This window comes from Lampris incognitus, chromosome 17 (genome assembly GCF_029633865.1).
Source record: "Lampris incognitus isolate fLamInc1 chromosome 17, fLamInc1.hap2, whole genome shotgun sequence".
NCBI lineage: Eukaryota > Metazoa > Chordata > Actinopteri > Lampriformes > Lampridae > Lampris > Lampris incognitus.
This window is the reverse complement of record NC_079227.1, coordinates 41,686,086-41,706,229: the sequence shown is the minus strand read 5'-3', so window position 1 is coordinate 41,706,229 and position 20,144 is coordinate 41,686,086. Positions and strand designations below refer to the sequence as shown.

General features: G+C 42.9%; 1 protein-coding gene across 2 annotated transcripts in view; it reads left to right on the top strand.

Moving 5' to 3' along the window:
- The window catches only part of fh (fumarate hydratase), a 38,051-nt gene extending 18,304 nt beyond the window's left edge, over positions 1 to 19,747 (top strand). For both annotated transcript variants that reach the window (XM_056297081.1, XM_056297080.1), the window contains 4 exons: positions 1,115 to 1,318; positions 6,567 to 6,694; positions 11,713 to 11,866; positions 18,736 to 19,747. In XM_056297081.1, the coding sequence (XP_056153056.1) occupies positions 1,115 to 1,318; positions 6,567 to 6,694; positions 11,713 to 11,866; positions 18,736 to 18,878 (629 nt within the window). In that variant the 3' untranslated portion in view covers positions 18,879 to 19,747. The remainder of the gene's footprint in view (positions 1 to 1,114; positions 1,319 to 6,566; positions 6,695 to 11,712; positions 11,867 to 18,735) is intronic.
- The last annotated feature ends 397 nt before the right edge of the window (positions 19,748 to 20,144 follow it).

Below are 20,144 nucleotides of genomic sequence, written 5' to 3'. Positions count from 1 at the left end.
TAACCAAAGTGAGAGCTGTGGCCGTATTCTCAGCATAAAATCAAACACATTTTCGGTGGGTGTCGAACTCCACTAAGGTTGTCCCTTTTCTTTGATTCTGTTTGTGATATTCATGGGCAGGATCTCAAGGCACAGCTAAGGTGAGGAGTGTGTCCATTTTGGGAACCTCAGAATTACATCGCTGCTCTTCGCATATGATGTGGTTTTGTTGGCTTCATCAGAACGCGACCTCCAGCGCACACTGGTGGTTTGCAGCTGATTGTGAAATGGCCGGGATGAGAGTCAGCACCTCCAAGTCTGAGGCCATGGTTCTCTACCAGAAAATGGTGGGATTGCTCCCTCTGGGTTGGGGATGAGTTGTTGCCTCAAGTGAAGGAGTTCAAGTATCTTGGGGTCTTGTTCACAGGTGAAGGTGGGATGGAGCGGGAGATTGACAGGTGGATACGTGCAGTAATGCGGATGTCGTACCGGACTGTTGTGGTGAAGAGGGAGCTGAGCTGTAAGGCAAAGCTCTCAATTTATTAGTCAATCTTCATTCCAACCCTCACCTATGGTTATGAGCTTTGGGTAGTGACCGAAAGGGTGAAATCGCAGATACAAGCGTCAGAAATGAGTTTCCTCCGTATGGTGTCCGAGCTCAGCCTTAGAGATAGGGTGAGGAGTTGGACACCTGGAGGGAGCTCAGAGTAGAGCGGCTGCTCCTTCGTGTTGAAAAGAGCCAGTTGAGGTGGTTTTGGCATCTGATTAGGATGCCTCCTGGGTGCCTTTCTTTAGAGGTTTCCGGGCACATCCAACTGGGAGGAGACCCCGGGGTAGACCCAGAACTCGCTGGAGGGACTTCATGTCCAATCTGGCCTGGGAACACCTTGGGATCCCCCAGGAGGAGCTGGAGGGCATTGTTGGGGAGAGGGAAGTCTGGAGTGCCCTACTTAGCTTGCTGCCACCGTGACCCGACCCCAGAGAAGTGGCTGATGATGAGATGAGAGAATTTTTTTTAAATCACAAAAACATGCCTTTTTTTCAGAATCAGAATAGCTAACAATACTTTAAACACCAAGACACCACAATCATCATGGCTTCACAATAACCTTTATCATTTTGATATTTCCTCTAGGTCTGCCCTTTGTGACTGCTCCCAACAAGTTTGAGGCTCTGGCAGCCCACGATGCCCTTGTGGAACTGAGTGGAGCATTGAACACAGTGGCTGTCAGCATGATGAAAATTGCCAACGATATTCGCTTTCTTGGATCTGGACCCCGTTCTGGCCTGGGAGAACTCATCTTACCTGAGAACGAACCAGGAAGCAGCATAATGCCAGGTTGGCAGGGAAATGTTTTGGCTTATTTGGCTTATACAGTCATCAAGGTTTAGACTCTATTCATAACTATGTCACTTGACTGATCCTTTTCAGTTGAAATACTAATATACACCCAGGCAGGGCTCCACAGTGAAACCATTTGGTCACATTCTACAGTCCTTTTCTCCTGCAGTAAAATTTTTTCTGTTGACATACCAAAAAAATCAAGTCAATGTTACAATTTTCTATAAAAGAAAAAAAAGACATTGTGAGGGAGTGGCTCCGTCACTGAGTGCAGGTAGCTACACATGCACACCACACATTCCCGCTCTCTTCCATTCTCACTAAGTAGTTAGTAAACCTTGCTATTATCCCTCTAGCCCTCTCCCTGTCAGTAGTGCAGCTGTCACAGTTACTACATAATCGCCTGATTGCGATTATTTGACCTGACCGCGATCATTTTGCGTAATGGTTAGAATCGTTTCCATTCATTTGTATAAAAACAGCTGGATGAAACTAACAGAAATGTCATATTTCATCAGTATTTCCACGTCGTTTTCCACTGTTTGTTGTTTGACTGGCGTGCTTTTAATGACGTCATCTTGTTACGCCCCTGGCACATGAGCGGTGAATTAGCACCAACAAACTGTTTATCTTGAGACACTTATTCTCTAATATTCTCTAATATCTCTAATATTATCTAATAGTTTAGATATCTAATAGATAGTTTATCTAATAGTGCTCTAATAGTGAGAAGGAGGAAGGAGTACTTTGAGGGGCTGATGAATGAAGAAAATGAGAGAGAGAGAGAAGGTTGGATGATGTAGGGGTAGTGAATCAGGAAGTTCAGTGGATTAGCAAGGAGGAAGTGAGGGCAGCTATGAAGAGGATGAAGAGTGAAAGGCAGTTGGTCCTGATGACATACTGTGGAGGCATGGAGATGTTTAGGAGAGATGGCAGTGGGGTTTTTAACTAGATTGTTTAACACAATCCTGGAAAGTGAGAGGATGCCTGAGGAGTGGAGAAGAAGCATACTGGTACAGATTTTCAAGAACAAGGGTGATGTGCAGAACTGTAGCAACTACAGAGGTATAAAGTTGATCAGCCACAGCATGAAGATTTGGGAAAGAGTAATAGAAGCTAGGTTAAGAGGAGAGGTGATGATCAGCAGCAGCAGTATGGTTTCATGCCACGAAAGAGCACCACAGATGCGATGTTTGTGTTGAGAATGTTGATGGAGAAGTATAGAGGAGGCCAGAAGGAGTTACATTGTGTCTTTGTAGATTTAGAGAAAGCATACGACAGGGTGCCGAGAGAGGAGGTGTGGTATTGTATGAGGAAGTCAGGAGTTGCAGAGAAGTATGTAGGAGTGGTGCAGGATATGTATGAGGGCAGTGTGACAGTGGTGAGGTGTGTGGTTGGAATGACAGATGGGTTCAAGGTGGAGGTGGGATTACATCAAGGATCGGCTCTGAGCCCTTTCTTGTTTGCAATGGTGATGGACAGGTTGAGGGACAAGATCAGAAAGGAGTCTCCATGGACGATGATGTTCGTGGATGACATTGTGATGTGTAGTGAGAGTAGGGAGCAGGTGGAGGAGAGCCTGGAGAGGTGGAGGTATGCACTGGAGAGAAGAGGAATGAAAGTCAGTAGGAGCAAGATGGAATACCTATGCGTGAATGAGAGGGAGGACAGTGGAATGTTGAGGATGCAAGGAGTGGAGGTGATGAAGGCGTATGAGTTTAGATACTTGGGGTCAACTGTCCAAAGTAACGAGGAGTGCAGTAGAGAGGTGAAGAAGAGAGTGCAGGCAGGGTGGAGTGGGTGGAGAAGAGTGTCGGGAGTGATGTGTGACAGAAGGGTACCAGCAAGAGTTAAAGGGAAGGTTTACAAGATGGTTGTGAGACCAGCTAAGTTATATGGCAGTGGTACTCACTAATTTTCTTAGGAGAGCCACTTATGAGTAAGACCATTCCTCAAAGAGTCACAGAGATTGCAGATATGTAACTCGGGTGTTTTTTTTATTATCACTCTCAAGATATTTACCTTCTTTGTGTATGTTTAAAAAAATATAGTACCATGCTTTCCATCCTTAGATCTCTTTTTATTTTCAATTAATAATTATATTGCATTATGAAAATATATAATACTTGTTTGTGAGTTTGTAAGGCTGGGAGTGGAACCCATCTTATGTATGCATGTATGCAATTATACATAAGCATTATCAACATGAAAAAAATGTTTCGCAAATACAAAGCTACACGCATAGGCTATACGTCTACCCATGATCCCACGCTGTTACGTAGCCTACGTTCTTTGACGTATCTTCAGTATGCTGCCATTTGCTGGATAATTCATTTCAATGTGCTAAAACAGGACACAAACGGAACCTACAGAACTAAGTTATAGCTGTGTTCTTATTGTTATCAGTGGATCTATATGAGGCGCAAAACAAAGTCTCACGAGCCGCGTAAAGAGTAACACTGTTATATGGTTTGGAGACAGTGGCACTGATGAAAAGACAGGAGGTGGAGCTGGAGGTGGAGGTGGCAGAGATGAAGATGATAAGATTTTCACTGGGAGTGATGAAGAAGGACAGGATTAGGAACGAGTATATCAGAGGGACAGCTCAGGTTGGACGGTTTGCAGACAAAGCAAGAGAGACAAGATTGAGATGGTTTGGACATGTGTGGAGGAGAGATGCTGGGTATATTGGGAGAAGGATGCTGAATATGGAGCTGCCAGGGAAGAGGAGAAGAGGAAGGCCAAAGAGGAGGTTTATGGATGTGGTGAGGGAGGACATGCAAGTAGCTGGTGTGACAGAGGAAGATGCAGAGGACAGGAAGAGATGGAAACGGATGATCCGCTGTGATGCCCCCTAACGGGAGCAGCCGAAAGTAATAGTACTTGTTTATAATATTCTATAATATCCAATATTCCATAATATTCTCTAATATTGTCTAATATCTCTAATATTCTATAATATTCTATATCTAATATTATCTAATGCTATATAATATTCTCTAATATTCTATATCTCTAATATTCTATAATATTCTATATCTAATATTATCTAATGCTATATAATATTCTCTAATATTCTATATCTCTAATATTCTATAATATTCTATATCTAATATTATCTAATGCTATATAATATTCTCTAATATTCTATATCTCTAATATTCTATAATATTCTATATCTAATATTATCTAATGCTATATAATATTCTCTAATATTCTATAATGTTCTCTAATATTCTCTAATATCTCTTATCTCTAATAGTCTATAATATTCTCTAATATTCTACAAACCCCAATTCCAATGAAGTTGGGACGTTGTGTAAAACGTAAATAAAAACAGAATACAATGATTTGCAAATCCTTTTCCACCTATATTCAGCTGAATACACTACAAAGACAAGATATTTAATGTTCAGACTGATAAACTTTATTGTTTTTTGCAAATGTTCACTCATTTTGAATGTGATGCCTGCAACACGTTCCAAAGAAGCTGGGACGGGGGCATGTTCACCACTGTGTTACACCACCTTTCCTTTTAACAACACTCAATAAGCGTTTGGGAACTGAGGACACTACATGTTGAAGCTTTGTAGGTGGAATTCTTTCCCATCCTTGCTTGATGTACGACTTCAGTTGCTCAACAGTCCGGGGTCTCCGTTGTCGTATTTTGCGCTTCATAATGCACCACACATGTTCAATGGGGGACAGGTCTGGACTGCAGGCAGGCCAGTCCAGTACCCGCACTCTTTTACTACGAAGCCCCGCTGTAGGAACACGTGCAGAATGGAGCTCGGCATTGTCTTGCTGAAATAAGCAGGGATGTCCCTGAAAAAGACGTCGCTTGGATGGCAGCATATGTTGCTCCAAAACCTGTATGTACCTTTCAGCATTAATGGGGCCTTCCCAGATGTGCAAGTTACCCATGATGCCATGGGCACTAACACCCCCCCCCCCCCCCCATACCACCACAGATGCTGGCTTTTGGACTTTGTGCTGATAACAATCTGGACGGTCCTTTTCCTCTTTAGCCTGGAGGACACGACGTCCATGATTTCCAAAAACAATGTGAAATGTGGACTCGTCAGACCACAGCACACTTGTCCACTTTGCGTCAGTCCATCTCAGATGAGCTCGGGCCAGAGAAGCCGGCGGGCGGTGTTTCTGGGTGGTGTTGATATCTGGCTTTGGCTTTGCATGGTAGAGTTTTAACTTGCACTTGTAGATGTAGCGACCAACTGTGTTAACTGACGATGGTTTTCCCAAGTGCCCCTGAGCCCACGTGGTCATATCCTTTACACAATGATGTCGGTTTTTAATGCAGTGCCGCCTGAGGGGTCGAAGGTCACAGGCATCCAATGTTGGTTTTGGGCCTTGCCGCTTACGTGCAGAGATTTCTCCGGATTCTCTGAATCTTGTGATGATATTATGGACTGGAGATGATGAAATCCCTAAATTCCTTGCAGTTGTACGTTGAGAAACGTTGTTCTTAAACTGTTGGACTATTTGCTCACGCAGTTGTTCACAAAGTGGTGAACCTCGCCCCATCCTTGCTTGGGAACGACTGAGCCTTTCGGGGATGCTCCTTTTATACCCAATCAGGACACTCCCCTGTTTCCAGTTAACCTGTCCCCCTGTGGAATGTTCCAGACAGGTGGTTTTTGAGCATTCCTCAACTTTCCCAGTCTTTTGTTGCCCCTGTCCCAGCTTCTTTGGGGCGTGTTGCAGGCATCAAATTCAAAATGAGTGAATATTTGCAAAAAACAATAATAAAGTTTATCAGTTTGAACATTAAATATCCTGTCTTTCTAGTGTATTCACTTGAATATAGGTGGAAAAGGATTTGCAAATCATTGTGTTCTGTTTTTATTCACGTTTTACACAACGTCCCAACTTCATTGGAACGGGGGTTTGTAGAATATTATAGACTATTAGAGATTACACACATTCACACAAACCTTTTATTCACTGGGCACTTGTTGCAATGCCTTGCATATCCGCCACGCCGACACTAGCAATGCACTGGCTCGTGTGTCCTCAGTGGCGGGGTTCTAGTTCCCTAATTATTATCATTATTTTATCAAAACACTGCTCAGTAAAGATCAGGGACAAACGGGGTATAATATGGGTTGATGGCTTCCAAGTTTGTCTGAATTTCCCTATTGATGGCCCTGGCAGTGGCTTTCAGGTAGTATGAAATCCATATGTAGGATGTATGTGTACTACTTGTCTTTATCCACACACATAGGCAAGGTCAACCCCACCCAGTGTGAGGCGATGACCATGGTGGCGGCCCAGGTGATGGGGAACCATGTAGCAGTCACCATTGGAGGCAGCAATGGACATTTTGAGCTCAATGTCTTCAAACCCATGATGGTAAGCAGGGCTGTACGTTAACTGTTTTTGCTCATAGCACTGGTGCTACGGAGGTTGATAGTTGTGTAGCACAAGCATAAAACGTCTCCCAGGCCGTCCCAGGTCCTGTCTGTGTGGAGTTTGCATGTTCTGCCCGTATCTGTGTGGGTTTCCTCCCACCATCAAAAAGGCATGCATGTTAGGGTTGATACTCCTGTCTGTGCCTCTGAGCAAGGCAAAGGAAAGAAGAACTGGAGTTGGTCTCCGGGTGCTGCAGGATGGGTTAAATGCAGACAACAAATTTCATTGTAAGAATACAATTAGGTGGCGCAGTGGTTAGCGTGGTCGCCTCACAGCAAGAAGGTCCTGGGTTCGAGCCTCGGGGAAGTCGGGGTAGTCCAACCTTGGGGGTCGTCCCGGGTCGTCCTCTGTTGCATGTTCCTCCTGTGTCTGTGTGGGTTTCCTCCGGGGGCTCCGGTTTCCTCCCACAGTCCAAAGACATGTAGGTCAGGTGAATCGGCCATACTACATTGTCCCTAGGTGTGTGTGTGTGTGTCTGTGTGTGTGTGTCAGTCAGCCCTGTGATGGCCCTGCGGCCTGCCCAGGGTGTCTCCTCACCTGCTGCCCAGTGACTGCTGGGATAGGCTCCAGCATCCCCGTGACCCTGAGAGTAGGATAAGCGGTTCAGATAATGGATGGATGGATAAATAAATACAATAACAAAGCAAACCACAGTTTTTATTGACATCTTGAGCTTCATCTTTTCCTTCAACTTCAACCTTTCAAGAAGCCTCCAGTGTGAATGGTCTGGCTGCAAGTCACATGTCTCCGCCCACCACGCAGCCCTTCCACGTCCAGCGTCAACAAGGGTAAATCATGCCACCTCGGTTTTTTTGCTACGAGGTATAAACAAAGGAGATCTGTAGAAGGAAGAGCTGCACAACCACAACAGTAACATATTACATTATATACCTATGTTACAACCACAACAGTAACATATGTTACAACTGCAACGGTAACATATTTTATACCTGTGTTACAATCACAACAGTAAAATATTATATACCTATGTTACAAACACAACAGTAACATATTATATTATATACCTATGTTACAACCACAGCAATAACATATTATATACCTTTGTTACAACTACAACAGTAACATATTATATACCTTTGTTACAACTACAACAGTAACATATTATATACCTATGTTACAACCACAACAGTAACATATTATATACCTTTGTTACAACTACAACAGTAACATATTATATACCTTTCGTTACAACTACAACAGTAACATATTATATACCTATGTTACAACCACAACAGTAACATATTACATTATATACCTATGTTACAACCACAACAGTAACATATTATATACCTATGTTACAACCACAACAAAAACATATTTTATGTTACAACCACAACAGTAACATAATATATACCTATGTTACAACCACAACAGTAACATATTATATACCTATGTTACAACCACAACAAAAACATATTTTATGTTACAACCACAACAGTAACATAATATATACCTATGTTACAACCACAACAGTAACATAATATATACCTATGTTACAACTACAACAGTAACATATTATATTATATACCTATGTTACAACCACAGCAATAACATTATATACCTTTGTTACAACTACAACAGTAACATATTATATACACTACCGTTCAAAAGTTTGGGATCACCCAAACAATTTTGTGTTTTCCATGAAAAGTCACACTTATTCACCACCATATGTTGTGAAATGAATAGAAAATAGAGTCAAGACATTGACAAGGTTAGAAATAATGATTTGTATTTGAAATAAGATTTTTTTTACATCAAACTTTGCTTTCGTCAAAGAATCCTCCATTTGCAGCAATTACAGCATTGCAGACCTTTGGCATTCTAGCTGTTAATTTGTTGAGGTAATCTGGAGAAATTGCACCCCACGCTTCCAGAAGCAGCTCCCACAAGTTGGATTGGTTGGATGGGCACTTCTTTGAGCAGATTGAGTTTCTGGAGCATCACATTTGTGGGGTCAATTAAACGCTCAAAATGGCCAGAAAAAGAGAACTTTCATCTGAAACTCGACAGTCTATTCTTGTTCTTAGAAATGAAGGCTATTCCATGCGAGAAATTGCTAAGAAATTGAAGATTTCCTACACCGGTGTGTACTACTCCCTTCAGAGGACAGCACAAACAGGCTCTAACAGGTACTATTTAATGAAGATGCCAGTTGGGGACCTGTGAGGCGTCTGTTTCTCAAACTAGAGACTCTAATGTACTTATCTTCTTGCTCAGTTGTGCAACGCGGCCTCCCACTTCTTTTTCTACTCTGGTTAGAGCCTGTTTGTGCTGTCCTCTGAAGGGAGTAGTACACACCGGTGTAGGAAATCTTCAATTTCTTAGCAATTTCTCGCATGGAATAGCCTTCATTTCTAAGAACAAGAATAGACTGTCGAGTTTCAGATGAAAGTTCTCTTTTTCTGGCCATTTTGAGCGTTTAATTGACCCCACAAATGTGATGCTCCAGAAACTCAATCTGCTCAAAGAAGTGCCCATCCAACCAATCCAACTTGTGGGAGCTGCTTCTGGAAGCGTGGGGTGCAATTTCTCCAGATTACCTCAACAAATTAACAGCTAGAATGCCAAAGGTCTGCAATGCTGTAATTGCTGCAAATGGAGGATTCTTTGACGAAAGCAAAGTTTGATGTAAAAAAAATCTTATTTCAAATACAAATCATTATTTCTAACCTTGTCAATGTCTTGACTCTATTTTCTATTCATTTCACAACATATGGTGGTGAATAAGTGTGACTTTTCATGGAAAACACAAAATTGTTTGGGTGATCCCAAACTTTTGAACGGTAGTGTACCTTTCGTTACAACTACAACAGTAACATATTATATACCTATGTTACAACCACAACAGTAACATATTACATTATATACCTATGTTACAACCACAACAGTAACATATTATATACCTATGTTACAACCACAACAAAAACATATTTTATGTTACAACCACAACAGTAACATAATATATACCTATGTTACAACCACAACAGTCACATAATATCTACCTATGTTACAACCACAACAGTAACATATTATATTATATACCTATGTTATAACCACAGCAATAACATATTATATACCTATGTTACAACCACAACAGTAACATATTATATTATATACCTATGTTATAACCACAGCAATAACATATTATATACCTATGTTACAACCACAACAGTAACATATTATATTATATACCTATGTTATAACCACAGCAATAACATATTATATACCTATGTTACAACCACAACAGTAACATATGTTACAACTGCAATAGTAACATATTATATACCTATGTTACAACCCCAACAGTAACATATTATATACCTATGTTACTACTGCTATTACTACTACTATTACTACTTTCGACTGCTCCCGTTAGGGGGCGCCACAGCGGATCATCCATTTCCATCTCTTCCTTTCCTCTGCATCTTCCTCTGTCACACCTGCATGTCCTCCCTCACCACATCCATAAACCTCCTCTTTGGCCTTCCTCTTCTCCTCTTCCCTGGCAGCTCCATATTCAGCATCCTTCTCCCAATATACCCAGCATCTCTCCTCAAATCCCACAGTGGTAATAGTTTAAATCCATCCATCCATTATCCAAATCGCTTATCCTGCTCTCAGGGTCGTGGGGATGCTGGAGCCCATCCCAGCAGTAATTGGGTGCAGGTGGGGAGACACCCTGGACAGACTGCCAGACCATCATGGGGCCTACATACACACACATTAGACCTAGGGACAATTTAGTACGGCCGATTCACCTGACCTACATGTGTTTGGACTGTGGGAGGAAACCGGAACACTCACAGGAAACCCACGCAGACACGGGGAGAACATGTAAACTCCACACAGAGGACGACCCGGGATGAACCCCAAAGTTGACTACCCGGGGCTCAAACCCAGGACCTTCCTGCTGTGAGGCGACTGCACAAACCACTGCGCCACCGTGCCGCTAGCATCTATATCTATGTATCTATAGATATATATATATATATGTATATATAAAACTTTGTTAAAAGAAACAGTCAATGGTAGGGAAAGTGCTCAACAAATAAGGAGCAAAATAATCCAGTGAGTCAAATAGATTGCTTATGGCATGAAACAAGCTTGTATTGTCTCAAAGAATTTACTTGACTCACTGGATTATATATATAAACATATATACACACGTTTTTTTTCCCCGAAACCGTCAATGGTGTTATAAGTGCTCAACTAATGAGGAACGGAATATCAATGTATTAAATGCAATGTATTAAATCTTTTTTTCTCTGTATCTGTGTTTATATATATATATATGAAAGCATCAAGTATCCTCCCCAGCGGAACATCAAGCACTCTCCTCATCCTGGTCATGGCCAGCAGTGTCTACATGCTATGTTCAGATACTATGTTCTAACCATTATTATAATAATAATAATAATTATTATTATTATTGCAATTACTCTTTTATTGGCATTATGCTGTTAATATTTGTAGCTTTGTTATTGGTGCTGTAATTTTATTTTTGCTTTTCTGCAACAGAAATGTTCTCTAGTAATTTGTTTTGTCTTGAACTCAACTGGAACATTGTGGGCCAATGAAGGCAGAAAGTACAAGACTTGTGAAGCTGATGATGTGAGGAATGCTTATTTAGGGGTGTCCCTCTGTCAAGCAGCAAACCCTGCTACTGTTGTCACAGAAAACATGGGGCCTTTATGTTCTCAAGCATTGCAGATGCATAAAACCCAAAGTGTGTTTCTCAACAATGACCAAATGTCTTTTGTGTCCCAGCTCATGTTTTGAAATACCTGTTTGAAAGGCTCTGAATTGTTTTCTTGTTTTGCACTGGACAGAGCAGTGATGTAATGAAGTTGTGTTCTGCGTGTTCGCTGTAGTCCATTCTGCTCTGCTGGGCTGCATGATTGTGTTCTTCTACCATTGTCGTCTGTCTTTCCCAGATAAAGAACGTGTTGAATTCTGCACAGTTGCTCGGCGATGCTGCAGCCTCCTTCACCAGGAACTGTGTCGTAGGCATCCAGGCCAACACGGACAGAATCAATAAGCTGATGAACGAATCTCTCATGCTGGTCACCGCACTCAACCCACATATTGGTATGCACACAGTCTGAAGTCCTGATGAGTACTGTCCTGAACAACAAGGCAAGCACCCTCACAGTCAGAAGCAGTGTGCAGTTTTGTGCATATCTCGTGCATCCATGCACACACAAACATGCAGCTGCACTTCTATGCATTGTGACAATTAAAAAGTCATGCAATTTCTATACATGCCCCTGGAAATGTGCTGCAGTTTCCTTACCTCCTTTCAGTACCATGCTGTCCCTTTACTTAATCAGTCAGTACGTTTACATGATGTTAGAAAAAGTGGATTTATTGTGTTAGTGCGACTAAAACTGGACTTTTAAATACATGTAAACGTGTTAGTCCGACTGAAGTCGTACTAAATCGAATGTCTCGAAGTGACATTCACACCAAGATAATGCGGTTGGGAATGGATTTACTCTGGCATGTATACACTTCAGTCGGCCCTGAACTGGCCTCGGTGTTCTGTGCATGATCCATAGTTCCCGTGGCGGTCTTTCACCCAGAAGTCAAACAGCATAGTGTCAACAGTATCAACATGGCGAGTGCTAGAGCAAGAACCACGCATTTCTGGACAGACGAGACAAACTTTATGTTGTGTCAGCTGAAGGAGCTGAATATCCTCAAGTACATGGATGGAAGAAGAACGCGGAATGGCAAACTATTTAAGAAAGTGGCGGAAGAGTTCGACGAAGCACCAGGGATAGCGTGCATCTCCTTTGTACCAAAAGTAAAGTGTGGAGTACGTATGAAATGTACAGTGCAGTAAAGCTGTCTGTGTTGTCACCGCTCCACATGGAACCTGCTTGCCACTTGCTAACTTGTTTGTCGCTTGTTTGGCATGTGATGCAACAGATCAACCGGAAGAAGATCCAATAGCAACCAGCTGAAAGGGGGCATATCGCCACCTGCCGTACCGGGGTCGGACATACTTCTGTCAATAAATGGATTCTCCCCTGGTTCTTGTATACTGGGACAACGACAGTAGTCCAATTTCATGGCCTAATCGAGCTGTAACCGTAGCTCCACTTAACTTTGCATGTAAACGCACTGAGTGATGCTCTTGGTTCTTTGTTTACCGCTGGTCAGCTAAAAGACTCTGTTGAGGAGTTCGATATATTGCTTCATCAACTGGCTGAAGATGGTATGCCATTATTTATCCTCGGGTGATTTTAATATTTACCTTGACAATACACAAGCCTCTGACTTCCCCCACTTTCTGACTCCCATTGACCTATTCCCTTCTAAATACCTCGGCCACCTGCAGGGCAGGTAAAAAACTTGATCTTATCTAAACTTCTAACTCTACTGCCTCACACCTTGCAGTTACGCCCCTGTACACTTCAACAGCTTCTTTTTCTAGTTTACCATTTCCCTCCCTCCTGCTACCACTACTCCACCTACCCTTTTACCTTCTGATGCAACCTCTACTCTCTCCCCCCCCCCATCTCTCTCCCTCTCTCTCTCTCTCTCCCCTGTTTGCATATGGGCTTCTGTGTTCGTGTTGAGCCTTCATCATATTCAAGATTTTGCTGCTCTTAATACACAACATCTGCCAACCTCTATGCATTCTGCGTAGTCAGTCCGCATTTTGAGACCAAAATACGCGACTACGAGTTGATAATCCAAAATACGCAAAAGAGCTGCCTTTAAAATAAATGCCTGTCCGCTCTGGTGGCCGAGCGGAATAAACCACCGTTCTTGCAATCCGCTCGTCATGTGGCTGGGAGGTTCGTATCCCAGACTCGCTGTAACCGGTCACGGCCAGAGCGTCCACGGGGTAAGGCATTCATTAGGCCACCCTTACCCGAGGGATAGTGGGTGTAGATCGGTGTAGTGTTCGGGAACTCGTCGTTCTCCAGCGCCCTGACCGACCAGAGGAGGCGCTAGTGCAGCGACCAGGACACATACCCACATTTGGCTTCCCACCCGCAGACACAGCCTGTTTTGTCTATAGGGACGCCCGACCAAGCCAGAGGTAATACGGGGATTCGAACCGGCGATCCCCGTGTTGGTAGGAAATGGAATAGACCACTACGCTACCCGGACGCCCCTTGACTCATATTTTGAACTCCTGTTATCTGGGGTTTCTCATTTTTTAACACTTTAACCTTGCTCAAGTCACCCTGCTATTGGAAATAAACCATCACTCGATCCTACTTTGGCTAAGAACTATCGGCCAGTCTCGTTACTGCTCTTTCTAACAAAAAAAGCTCCATTGAGCAACAAGCAATCAACTGCACTCCATTCTGTCTCAAAACAGGCATGCCTCAAGACTCAGTGCTTGGCCTATTCCTTTTTTTTCCACACCATGTTTAGTTTAATACAATATATGTTGTTGCCTTTTTATTTTGTGATTAATTTGCATGAAAATTCCCCACTGACTAGATCACATTCTCCACTAGATTCCAGCAGCATCTACATTTGTCCTTTCTAAAAACACATTTATGAAATGTTATCTCAATGACCTTATCACATTTTAAATATCATGGTTGCCATCTGAAATAGATAAATATGTGTATTAAACCTCATGCTGAATAAAGCAGGCCATCTCCACCCTCATATATAGACCTGCAGCTATGATCGTTAAGTCTCTTGTATGAACAGTCATCCTATCTCGTCTTTGTATTTCACTGGCCAATAAGGGCTAAACAAGAACAATGTATAGTGTCGGTTTATTCAAACTATTACAATATTGCTTTCAAAATACTTGCTTCTCAGTCTGATAAGCTTTGCAATTTAGGGGGAAAAAATGAGGATGAGCTTGACATGACAAGAACCCTTGAGAATTTTTCCCACTTAAATCCCGCCCAGCTCTAGTTCTGTCATCATTACTTGCATCCCTCCAGTGCTCTTCTGGCTGGTCTCCCATCCACTCCTATAACTGACAAAACAATCCAGAATTATCTTCTGCTCTTGGTTTTCAACCTGTCGTGGTGCAACTGGTTTGCATCAGAGCCGCAGACTCATTGGTGTCCTTGGAGAAAGGCCTCAAAGCTCTAGTTCTCTTGGAGAAAGGCCTCAAAGCTCTAGTTCTCTTGGAGAAAGGCCTCAAAGCTCTAGTTTTGTTGGAGAAAGGCCTCAAAGCTCTAGTTTTGTTGGAGAAAGGCCTCAAAGCTCTAGTTCTGTTGGAGAAAGGCCCCAAAGCTCTAGTTCTGTTGGAGAAAGGCCCCAAAGCTCTAGTTCTCTTGGAGAAAGGCCCCAAAGCTCTAGTTCTCTTGGAGAAAGGCCTCAAAGCTCTAGTTCTCTTGGAGAAAGGCCTCAAAGCTCTAGTTCTCTTGGAGAAAGGCCTCAAAGCTCTAGTTCTCTTGGAGAAAGGCCTCAAAGCTCTAGTTCTGTTGGAGAAAGGCCTCAAAGCTCTAGTTCTCTTGGAGAAATGCCTCAAAGCTCTAGTTCTCTTGGAGAAAGGCCTCAAAGCTCTAGTTCTGTTGGAGAAAGGCCTCAAAGCTCTAGTTCTCTTGGAGAAAGGCCTCAAAGCTCTAGTTCTCTTGGAGAAAGGCCTCAAAGCTCTAGTTTTGTTGGAGAAAGGCCTCAAAGCTCTAGTTCTGTTGGAGAAAGGCCCCAAAGCTCTAGTTCTGTTGGAGAAAGGCCTCAAAGCTCTAGTTCTCTTGGAGAAAGGCCTCAAAGCTCTAGTTCTGTTGGAGAAAGGCCTCAAAGCTCTAGTTCTCTTGGAGAAAGGCCTCAAAGCTCTAGTTCTCTTGGAGAAAGGCCTCAAAGCTCTAGTTTTATTGGAGAAAGGCCTCAAAGCTCTAGTTCTGTTGGAGAAAGGCCCCAAAGCTCTAGTTCTGTTGGAGAAAGGCCCCAAAGCTCTAGTTCTGTTGGAGAAAGGCCTCAAAGCTCTAGTTCTGTTGGAGAAAGGCCTCAAAGCTCTAGTTCTCTTGGAGAAAGGCCTCAAAGCTCTAGTTCTCTTGGAGAAAGGCCTCAAAGCTCTAGTTTTGTTGGAGAAAGGCCTCAAAGCTCTAGTTTTGTTGGAGAAAGGCCTCAAAGCTCTAGTTCTGTTGGAGAAAGGCCCCAAAGCTCTAGTTCTGTTGGAGAAAGGCCCCAAAGCTCTAGTTCTCTTGGAGAAAGGCCTCAAAGCTCTAGTTCTCTTGGAGAAAGGCCTCAAAGCTCTAGTTCTGTTGGAGAAAGGCCTCAAAGCTCTAGTTCTCTTGGAGAAAGGCCTCAAAGCTCTAGTTTTATTGGAGAAAGGCCTCAAAGCTCTAGTTCTGTTGGAGAAAGGCCCCAAAGCTCTAGTTCTGTTGGAGAAAGGCCCCAAAGCTCTAGTTCTGTTGGAGAAAGGCCTCAAAGCTCTAGTTCTCTTGGAGAAAGGCCTCAAAGCTCTAGTTCTCTTGGAGAAAGGCCTCAAAGTGGTCTTGCTCAAGGACCACGTGAATCCTTAAAGTGTCTCTGGATGCACTTTATGAGTGTGCATTGGTGCAGGCTGTCACTATTGCGTGTGCATTTTCTTAAACAACAGTACTGTTGGTGTCTACCCCTTGAGCTCTTTTCTAATTACACCAGACAGCAAAATTTACCTATTTTCTGACTTGCAGCGATGTACATCTACGTGGTGCTTTGATTTTCCTATTCCCCACTTCTTGATGCTCTGAGGCACACCTACACCAAACACACCCAACACACACATAATTAGCATACTGATTAGCGTATTGCACTCTATGATGCCAGTTGTCAATATTAGAATTAATGTGATGACTCTTTTGGAAGTCGTTTTGGATAAAAAACGTTTTCTAATTTCTATTTTTTTTATTTAACCTTTATTTAACCAGGAGGATCCTGTTGAGATTACAGACCTCTTTTTCAAGGGAGACCTGGCCAAGATAGGCAGCAGCAATTAGAAAGCACAGATACAAAATTACACATTTGAAAACACAAAATAAAAAAAGACCAAGAATTTAGAACAAAGGTAAATTAAAAGCAGATTATAAAAAACAAGTACATGTTGTGAAATCAGCTTCAAGTACTCTCAATTTGGATTTAAAACGGCTCGGTGAGATTAACTGTAAGTTTCCAGTCATTCTGCAACATATTCCAGGTTAAAGGTGCAGAATGAACAAAAGCCTGAGTTAATGAGTTAACGTAAAAGGTCAGTCACCTGTACATACCAACAGTTATCATGTGAAAATGTGTCATAGTACTGACGTGGTACTTGTTCCTGGCACTTGTAAGTTTTTAGGAATCGTTGATGATGATGATGACTGTTGGGAAGTTGGAAGGGTCCATCTTGTTTGTTTGTATCTTGTCCATTTAAGAGGATGTGTAATGCACTGTGCTGGGCTGATCTCTGTGTGAACTTGGGAGAAATCACAGTTCTGATGCCTGATGACGTTTCCCGTGGCTGCTGTGACTAGTTGTATAGTCATGACATGGGCGTTTGGGATTTGGGTGGGGACACCTGCAGCCACTGTATTGTTTATAAGGGTGGGGTACCTGCAGTCACTGTATTGTTTATAAGGGTGGGGGTACCTGCAGTCACCGTACTGTTTATAAGGGTGGGGACACCTGCAGTCACTATTGTTTATAAGGGTGGGGACACCTGAAGTCACTGTATTGTTTATAAGGGTGGGGACACCTGCAGTCACTATTGTGTATAAGGGTGGGGGTACCTGCAGTCACTGTATTGTTTATAAGGGTGGGGTACCTGCAGTCACTGTATTGTTTATAAGGATGGGGTACCTGCAGTCACTGTATTGTTTATAAGGGTGGGGTACCTGCAGTCACTGTATTGTTTATAAGGGTGGGGGTACCTGCAGTCACTGTATTGTTTATAAGGGTGGGGTACCTGCAGTCACTGTATTGTTTATAAGGGTGGGGTACCTGCAGTCACTGTATTGTTTATAAGGGTGGGGGTACCTGCAGTCACTGTATTGTTTATAAGGGTGGGGGTACCTGCAGTCACTGTATTGTTTATAAGGGTGGGGGTACCTGCAGTCACTGTATTGTTTATAAGGGTGGGGTACCTGCAGTCAGGTGAGACTGAAGAGGTCACTTAGATGAGGATGAAACGTTCCTCTCAATAAACGTGTCCAGATGAACTGATTCACCTTTCTGTGATTTTCTTAGCTGGATTTTTACCGTCTGTCTTTGATACTGACAACTTTTTTGTTTTTACCATCTTTTTCCATATTGATATTTATCTACATTCATGGGCTTACTTATTTTGATATATGCTGAGAATATATGTGATCACAAGCTGAAGCTTGTTCTTTACAGTATATATGTCACACTGTTCAGTGCAGTTGGTTGTAATTGCCGATGCTTTGCCACTAGGGGGCATGCTAGAAACGTGACTTTGGGGCCATTCATCCCACAGTCTGACCCAGCTTCTCCCGTGACTTAATGGTTTCTTCTTTGACCTGACTTGCAGCACAGGAACAGCCGGCAAGTCACTATAGTACTGACAATTGAACACGAGTCAAACACACAAATTAAAATAAATAAATATGCACACACGGCTCTAAGGCCTCCCTTTTTACACAGATTTGCAGCCTCCCCCTCCTCACCACTAGAGGGCAGCAGACAGCACTAACGTATAAAACAGATTTATGAAATGTATCTTTAACTACATCCACAACTGGCTGAAAAAACACTATGAATATTAACAAATGCAGTATAAATGAGTCTGTCATCGCCACATCTCATCGCTGTTATGTCGTACTTACACATGATGATGTAAGGACGTGATCATTATTCCCTTCCTACAGTAGCACTTCAATACAGTAGCACTTCAATGCAGTAGTACTTCCTACAGTAGTACTTCCTACAGTAGTACTTCCTGTAGTAGTACTTCCATCTGCAAGTTTAAAATATGCTTGTTTACAATGTGTGTACTTATGACTGGGTAAAGTATCATTCTGACTCATTCGTTTCTTTGTGTTTTGCAGGTTATGACAAAGCGGCCACCATAGCCAAGACGGCCCACAAGCAGGGCTCCACGCTGAGGGCGACGGCGGTGGCGCTGGGCTACCTCACTGAGGACCAGTTCGACCAGTGGGTCAAACCCAGTGACATGCTGGGCCCCAAGTGATGTCAGACAAAGCCAGGAACCAGCCCTTCTTCACTAAACTGAAATATTTTGCTTTTCAACGACACAGATTCCGTTGAACTATGTTCAGATGTTTGAAAAAAATCAAACGGAGAAAAAGTCGCCTATCAAGAAACAATATTGAGACTCTGGTTCACACATCCAGTCAGGGAATCTTTAGTTTTCATCTGATTAACACAGCCCGTCTACAACGGACGATGATGCTGCATGCACAAGTAACACTTACTCATCATCCTTGAGTTAAAATCCACTGTATATGTGGCTTACATCTCATACCTGGGCAACGTGTTACAAATACTTTACAAATACTTGTGATTAGATATCTTAAGAACCTTCCTGGCTCCATGGCCTCCGCTACACAGGCCTGCCAGAGAAGTGAGGCACTTTCACACACGAATCTTAAAATAATGTCAATAATATTTTGTCTTTGTTCTTATAACTGCAACTGCTGTTGGAATTGACTGCCACGTGTCTTTTTCCATGTGTGCGCACTGGTCTGTCACCACTGGCGCTGATGTCAACCATTAATCTGGCAAACTGTCAAGCTGGGATGAGAAAGCAGTGCTACAGTAAGAGCTCCAGTGTTACTCCAGGACAGCGCTGTACATCTTACCTGATCTGCATGCAACTAAACACATTTTGAAATCAAGTCTGGCCTGATCTGTTGTCAGTGTCGGATGGGTCAAGAGAATTAGTCCCTCAGAGACCGTTTAAAAGGGGCTATCATAGCCTCCTAAACAGCAGTAACGAGTTTGGATTTGTAATTTGTATTGTCTGTGAAATAATGGTTGTGCAAAATGCCTTTCAGAATAAACTCTGACGGAGGCGACGTCTCCAGTGAGATGAAGGAACATGTTTGGTGTTGCTGTGTGCTGTGAGAGGGTCTGTCTGAAGTGGAATTACTGAGTGGAAACAGAAAATTCCTTTCGGGAATCAGGAACACTTGATTTGTCATGTCACCTCATGTACTTGCACACATGGAACGAAAAGCCGTTTCCCCCAGCCCACAGCAGGGCAGCACGACGACAAAAACACATCCAAGAACTACAAGAACACACTTACCCAAACTAACACATATCCAAACTAAACAAAAATCACTGTCCAGGGGAACTAACGCAGCCAAGATGACCGTCGTCAGAACTGCCGGTCTGCATGGGCTAGCGGTTAGCTTAGCCTGCCCCGCTTCCCTGTCCTGTCAGACCGCCCTCGGTGTTTCCTCCCCGGGTGCAGCTCCGGGCAGGGCCGTGG